The following is an 8,162-nucleotide window of genomic DNA, read 5'->3' on the forward strand; positions in this document are numbered from 1 at the left end:
AAAGAACTTTCTTGATAGTTCTTGTATTCACGTAATTTAATTCCGCAACATGGGATTGAGATGAGAACTTAGGTGGTGATAACTCCAGTGGGAGCATGTCTGTTTTAGTACTCCTTTGGATATGTCAGTCAGGTTAGCTTATCTAGTTCAAAGAGTTTGAGGTAAATTATGCATAATCAAGATGGGGTGCTGTGCCAGGACACACTTGGTTTCAGAGCACAAGCTCATTGTCTTAGGGTGCTTCTGTGCAGCAGGTGTTGACAAATCTGAATTGGCACCATACAAGCAGAACCCAGTGTCAGATGCAGAGGTACCTGAGCTGGCTCTGGGAACAGCGTAGTGCCATTTGCAGCATAGGGCCTGTTACTTAGGACTGCATGAACTGTATGCCCAGGGCAGCTCAGGTGTTGCAGACTCCAGGATTCTAGGCATCGCATTTTGCTATTTAGCTACACCTGTGTTCTGTGGTTAGAAACTGTTCTGAATTTCTGCAAAATAGCTGTGTAATGTTACACGGCATGTTAACACAGATCTGTCAAGTTCAGGGAGAATGTTGCTTCATCGATGATTTTTTTTTTTTTTTTTTTTTTTAAAATTTTAAATTTAACTCTTATTATTATTCTGTTCCCAGTACACTTACCTACAGTCTTTGAAGCGCCTGGAAAACAGGGAATATTTAAGAGTTTTAGTGGCTCATTTACCTCTCAAATCCCAATTTTTCTTTACAATCCATTTTTGTTTTTATTTTTACCAACCAAGGAGCTGGTTAGTTTTCTAATTTGGATCTGCAAGGTGATGGTATTATCTGTGATAGACTTTCCTTTTGAAATTGTTCTTTCTGTTCGAACAGCCTCGATAGTTATGTCTGCTCACAAGGTGAGCAGAATTCAGGCATTAATAGCAAAGTTCTTCGTGTCATACATTTCATAAAGATACTCATGTGGTCTCTTTTTTCCATAAATCAATTAATGAACTGCTGCTATTTTGCCCCCCTCAACTGTATAATTCTGTTGATTTCAACATACTGAGTGATGTTACAATGGTCTTGCTTTATCTTTCCAGAACCTTGACCTTTTCATGTGCTATTCAGACTTTTTTTGGCTTTTGATGATAATTTTAAAAGGTGGCTTTTCCTCCTAGACATATAAGTAGGTTTGAGATTAAGATTTCCTGTATATTTAAATAAATGAAGTTATGTCTTGATTTTACTTTAACAGATACTGTCTGACTTGCCATCTGTGGTTTGTTTCACAGGATTCTGTTTCTGAAACTGAGAGAATTTCTGGAGGTTCAGATGACCACTAGTTAGTAACCTACACCAGCTTGATGTCAGCAAATGCCAGACAGGCTGCCTGATTTATGTTTTCTTTCTTTATGGATCCCTAGAACTCATTTTCCTTCCCTCCCTCTTTTCTTAAAGTTGTTAGCTTCATTTTCCAGAGCGGGGGATAAATTTTGGAGCTGCTTCCTCTCTTGTACGTACTTTAAAAGGGACAGAGGTATGCAGAATATGAGGTGAAAAAAAGTATCTTGGACTCTGTTTACTGTAACTTATAAACACTAGTACATTCCCAAACTTTTCATCCTGTTGTAGTTCAGGAATTCACAGAAAAAAGACTGTATCTCACTGCTGGTGTCTCAGTATCTTAAACGTGAATGTGTACTATGAAGGAAAAGCAAAATGCTACTGGTGACTCTTTTTTTAGTCATTCATTAGTTTAGAACTTGACAGAACAGTTAAAAAGGGGGAGTAGCAGACTGATAAATATGCTTTAGATTTTTTTTTCCCATTTATGATAGAGATGTTATAATATGGTTATGACCTAATTCTGCTTCTGACACTGTGTAATGTATTTTCAAGTAGGGAACTTTCAACTTTTTAAGTGAAAATTTGGCTAATGAACAATTCTGAGGTTCAAAATGAGCGTAGTGCTCACATGGAAAATATGGTAAAAAATGAAATTGGGTTGAACTATTTTACCTAATAAACTTTCAATATTTTGGCAAGTCAAGTGGATCTAAATTTGCTTCTGTTATGTCTATTAAGTACTCTATTTTAGTAAAAAAAATGCTATCTATCACAGCTGTGGAACTGGAGGTGATTTTTTTTTTTTTTTTTTAAAAACACCTTGTGAAGAGTATAAAAATTCTGTCAATAGAAGATCTTGTGTCAAAAAAACCCCACTGGTCTTGTAACTTGTAATTTCTGTGTTTTCCTCTGATTCTTACACTTAATGTTTACTGTGGAGGAAATCTAATGAAGTTTTGAACTTTCCAGGTTGCTGCTCCAGGTGTTAAACAAGGACCAGCTTCACAGGCAGCACCTCAGCAGCCGGTAATAGCTGACAAGCAGGCAGGTCATGAACCTGCCTCTCCACGAAGTCTTCAGCGCTCAAGGTATATTGAAATACTTCTCTGTGCTGTCCTCTGTTTTTGCTCTGGATCCAGTCTGTGTTGTATATGTTGCAATTTGTGGATTCTTCTTTGACCAATTATTGAACATATGATTTAACTCTGCTGCTACTGAGAGGATGCAGCTAAATATCTTTGTTACAGAGCTAATGTGGTAGATTCTCCACTTTAGGACCACCACTAGAGTTTCATTCGCAGAAGCAAAATAGAATTCATATGTCTGCCCTGTTGCTCTGGAGTCAAATTTATAAGTGATTCTTTGTATTGTGATTTCTGAGTTTGGCGTTTTTGTTTCTTTCTGTGCAGTTATGAGATTAAATGCTTTAATTCTATGTGATTTGCTTAGTGTTGGGTGTTTGTGGAGTCTTGCTGTAGTGTAATTTGATTTTTAAATTGGTAAGGGTTATTTTGCTGCTTTAATGAAAAACATTAAAAAAAATAAAGTTTCACAAGTGCTTTTCCTTAGCCTGAGTTTTTTGTCAACATAGCAGCCTATTCAGGTGTTGCATGCTATGAACGTTTATCCATTGATGTACAAGGTGGATTTAGAATTTGTATCTTGTCTGGAATTTTTCTTCTGGGAAGATGAGTTTTTCATTGTGTAGCATGCTGTGCGCTTTGTCATATTAGTTTGAGAGGCTGTAACCAAAGATCTGTCATAATGTGATGGAGTCATGGTCTAGAACTGTGGCAGGGGGAGACTGGAGGTTGACTTTTTGAAACGTGCATCATTGCAATGGATTCCCATAAATCTACAAAGTGTTGCATTTCTTAAAAGCTAGATTTTTAGAGTGGTTGAATAAGGTGTGTGGTATGATATTAACCAAAAAAAAAACCAAACCAAAAGCAAAACCAAAACCCAACAAAAACCCAATACTCTTTCCTCTTTCTTTGTCGGCATACCTGAAGCTACATGGTGGTGCTTTCCAGATCATAAAATAGTGAGGTCCTTCTATCTGCACTTCTGGGACTAATAATAAAGGCGACCTTTGATTACATGTCATCAGTGCACTAACTTATTGTTAGATTTTTCAAATCTATGTTGTTTTTTGCTGATTTTATGGGGAGAAGGGGGTTGGTTTGTGTTCGGGTTTTTTTGTGGAGTGGGTTTTTCGTTTGCTTGGCAGTCCTGTCCCAGTGACTGGCTTTACTAGTTGAGCAGTTTGAGGGTACAAACAGAAGCAAGTCAGAAGTTTTTGAGTCTTTAATGTTGACTGTCTTACAGACACTTGATTCTAATCTTTGGCAGATGTCTAACCTACAACTCATTTTCCTCTATGGGTAGAATAAAGACATAGTGTACAAGTTCCAATCTCTAGTAATTATGGATGGTGTTGTTTAAAATCTTTCTGAAATACAGTACCAAAAAAAAAATTATACTTGCCAACCAGCCAAACCTTTTTAATAAGGGGACCAGACCTTTTTATAAGGAGCGGTGAGGTTTTGGGGAACAGCTCTCAGTCACAGACCATTTTGTCCTTTGCTGATCACCCTTTCCCCATAGGAAATGTTGCTAAGGAAAATAGTCTTATTCTTGGAAACATTCACCATGGCCTGGAATCTGTGTGATGTGAGACTGGTGGGCATTTGGCCTGCTAATCCATACCCCACCTTCCCTTTGGGTTACAGGACCTCCTACTCTGTCATAACCCTTACCCACACTGAGTTTCCCTTAGGGATCTACTGGCCCTCTGCAAACCATTGCTCTGCTTGTTGTCAGCATTTTGCTGGAGAAAGGAAGCTGAGTGTGTCCCAGCAACTGTACGGTTGAAGCAGAGGGGTCACACAGGTAGCACTGTCCTGTAGTTGACAGTGCACAAATAGACCGTGCAGGCTAGTATCAAGATATTGTGACAATATTAGTATTGTTTAGTATCCTGTGTATCTCCAATTGTTAGACATTTGTGACTGTGGTATATTGTGCATCATGAGTTCACATGTTTGTTTCTTTTGGAAGTGTCTCATTTGCAGAGAATGGAAGATTAAGGAACAGGGGACTTGGAAAAACCTGTGTGACTGGTATTTTCTTCTGTTCGGTGCAGTGGAGTTGAATGAAAATAGACTAGCTCAGATGTACATTTACTCATCTGCAAAAGATTTCCTGTATCTGGGGAGTATTTCTGAATTGGTACAGAACAGATTATTCCTTCATAGGTGAAAGCAGTCAGTCAGATTGGGGACTGCTCTTGGGGCTAACTCCCTTTACTGTTTTTTTTATAGGAACTGCGGACAGGTCGTCCAAAAAGAGGTTCTATGAATTAAGGTTGCATTTTTCTACAGCTTAAATACAGATTCATTGTACAGAACTTAGTCAAAATTACATTTCCTTTGATTTTACTCTTACTAAAAGTTTTCAGTGAATGGAGCTAAAATTATTTTTAACCTGTTTGGGAGGAAGTGCCGTCTAAGAAATATGTGAATAGCTATTGCTAACTTGAAAGTTGTGAACATTTCAGTCATCTTCAGTCATCTAAGTTAGACTAATGCAATGTAGGCATATAGTGAGTGTTTTTGTAAGAAGTTGTTCCAAAGACGTGCCATGAATTGTGGCTGCTTTAAAAATGGAACTAAATGAGTGCTTCCATAATTAATAGTTTCATCAGGTTACTAGTTTCTCCTTATTTCCAGAAGAGACTGGAAATACCTTAAAAAATGCAAAACTGCTGGAGGGGAAGGTATTTCTTCCCATATTTTGTAGGTTGTAAGAATTTGTAGTTTGTAGTAGTGTATTCAGAACCATCCTGTTCTCATACTCTTGTGCAGATGTTTTTGCCTCTCTGTGGCATAGTCTGTCTTTAATTCATCCAGCTAAGATAGGTATTTGGCTTTATTGAAGCATTTAAAAATATAGCAGTAGTTTGGAACCATCATTGCTGCATTCATAGCTCCCCCTGCTGCTAACATAGTAGTGCTAAGATATTTTATGACAGTATGTTTTATTCATAATTAAGACACAACTTTATTTTTGAGAAACCCACAGATTTTATTTATTTTTTTCTGAAACATTTCTGATGTGTTATAGTGATTTTTACTGATGAAGTAGGAGTCAGAGAAGCCAGGTTGATAAATGGAGAGGAGGCAAGTCATAGGGGAACTTTAATCCTATTAGACCTAAGGAGTAATTAAGCATTGAAGGTGATGCCTCAGTTGTACTTAGTTAATAAATGTAGTCTTTCTCTGCACCATCAGTATGATGATGCTGTATGAATACATAGAAACAGAATCATTTAGGTTGGAAGGTTCTAGTCGTGATCTTGTTCAAGTCCCAACTTAAAGTAGGACTGGCAAGTTTGAATTACTAAGGGCATTGTTCAGGTGACTTTTTTAGTATCTCTGAGCATCTTCTTCTCATGTTTGACTGCCTTTATGGTGAAATGTTTTTTCCTTATGTCTAATTAGAATTTCCCTTGTTGCAACTTGTGTCTCTGCCTCATGTCCTATCATTGTGTATCTCTGAAAAGAACCTGGCTCTCTGCTCCTCCCCGTAGGTGGTTAAAAACAGTAAGAAGATCTTTCAGTCCCCTTCCCTGAACCTTCTGTTTTCCAGACAGAATAAACTTTTAGCTTCTCCTGATATGGCATGTGCTTCAGCCCCCTAGTCATTTGTGTGGTTCTCTGCCACGTTCCTTTGGTGTGACAGTTTAATTCTTGTCCGGTTTTGGGCTCCCCACTACACAGTGCTCCAGGTACTGTGGATCTCATAAGCTCTGAAGAGAGGGGAGAAATTGCTTTCTTCAACCACGTTCTTGCTAATACAGCCCAGCATGTGCTTGGCCTGCTTTGCCACAGAGATACATTGCTGATTCGCATTTAACTTGTCCACCAGGATCCTCAGGTCCTTTTCTGCAAAGCTGCTTTCTACTCACTCAGCCTGTACTGTTCGGAGGGGTTGTTTCAGTGTTGTTGCACAGTGTTATTCCACCCCAGGTGCAGGACTTTATATTTACCTTTTTTGAACTTGGTTCCTGTTTGCCCGTTCAAGGTCCTTCTGAATAACAACCTACCCTCCAGCGTATTGACTGCTCCCCCCAAGTAGGTGTTGCCTGCAGACTAACTGAAGGTGCAGTGTGTGCCCCTATCTAGGTTTTTAATAAAAACATTAAACAGTATTGGCCACAGTATTAATCAGTGAAGCATAGCACTAGTCACTGGCTTTCGGTTGGTCTTTGTACTGCTGACTGCAGCATTTGAGCCTAGCAGTTCATTCAATTTTCCACCCACCTTACACATGAAATATGGACTGGATAAGTGAACAGTTTGGCTATGGGAATACTACGGGAGATGATGGCACAGGCCTTGCTCAAGTCAAGGTAAACAACGTCACTGCTTTCACCTTATCCTCTGAGCCAGTCATCTCATCATAGATGTCAGTGAGGTTGGTGAGGCATAATTTCCCCTTTGGTAAGTCTATGCTGGCTCTTTTTTTGCCTTTTAGTCTTTCATGTAGCTGGAACCCCTTCCAGGAAGACTTGCTCCATAGCTTTCCCAGAGACTAAGATCAACTGGCCTGTAGTTCCCCAGGTTGTCATCTTTGTGCTTCTTGAAGTTGGCTTTAACACTTGCTTTTTTTGCCTCATCATCGGGAAACTTGCCTGCTCACCATGCTGCTTCAAGGTGATGCAGCATCTGAGTTATACTGGCCAGCTCCCTGATTACCCTTGGGTGCATACCATCTGGTTGCATGGACATATGTCCAGTAGGCCTAACTGCTCCTTAACTTCTTCCTCTGCTGTAGGTAATACTTAACTCGCACTGATTCTACTGATGCGCTTGGGCATGTGGGAGGCCTGAGGGCAGACCATACCTATAAAAACCCGGGCAAAAAAAAGTTGCCAGCTATTTTGGCCTTTTTTGTGTCCTTTGTCTTTAGATCCCCTTACCTTGTAGAGGGGCAACCCACCTGTTCCTTAATCTTTCATTTGCCCCTGATGTACAGCCCTCGTTGTCCTTCATGTTCTTGACTAGTTTAAACTCCAGCTTCAAAATCTAAATGGCATTTTTTCCCCTAATCAACTGAACATTTCTGCAGTTAAGCATTTGCACTTGTAAGTGGCTCTGAAGCAGTTGAGCCAATTACTGAAGAGAACACAGCACAAAACCCAAAGAATACTTACTTACTTACACCCCCCCACAGTTACATCATGTATTCCCTTTTGCAACTTCTGGTGCCTGAAATCAAGGGAAATTTATGTATACAACTCTAACAAAGCTGCCTGCCAAAATCTTTCTGCATTTTTTTTTTTTTAAATATTCTGAGCTTTTAAACAAGTTTTGGGAGTACTGAAAGGAGTGAGATTAAAGTCTTTGATGCTGCAGAGCAGTGTGCTGTACCTAATTTGCTGGCTGTTTGTTTGGAAACTTGCTGTAATTCTTTGCAAGTGTGAGTGATTAGGATAAATCATTGGGCGTTGGACTGTAAAGATGGTTGCATTATGCTAGGGTGTTTTCAGTCCTCAAGGGGACAGGTTAGGGGATGGCTTAAGATTCCTCTCAAATTTGTTTTTTCTTCGTATTACTTTGTATCACTTGCAGGCAAGTAGTAAGAAAGTTTTAAGAAATAGACTGAAATTATGGCCTGTATTGAAAAGCTGTTGCCAGTGGGAGAGTGATTGTAAACATAATCTTATGAGTAATGGCTAGGTACTTACACAATTAGTGCTGCTATTTCTCAGTATATGTAGTGCCAAAGAACATTGTAGCTGTGAGGTACCATCACTGTTATAGTGCTGGTGCTGTTCTTTTGTCCTGCT

General features: G+C 39.2%; 1 protein-coding gene across 2 annotated transcripts in view; it reads left to right on the top strand.

Annotated features, from left to right (window-relative positions):
• Positions 1-8,162, top strand: part of WAC (WW domain containing adaptor with coiled-coil) — a 61,178-nt gene that overhangs the window by 44,138 nt on the left and 8,878 nt on the right. For both annotated transcript variants that reach the window (XM_009701521.1, XM_009701522.1), the window contains one exon: positions 2,279-2,397. In XM_009701521.1, the coding sequence (XP_009699823.1) occupies positions 2,279-2,397 (119 nt within the window). The remainder of the gene's footprint in view (positions 1-2,278; positions 2,398-8,162) is intronic.

This window comes from Cariama cristata, unplaced genomic scaffold (assembly GCF_000690535.1).
Source record: "Cariama cristata isolate BGI_N322 unplaced genomic scaffold, ASM69053v1 scaffold3376, whole genome shotgun sequence".
In the NCBI taxonomy this organism is placed as follows: domain Eukaryota; kingdom Metazoa; phylum Chordata; class Aves; order Cariamiformes; family Cariamidae; genus Cariama; species Cariama cristata.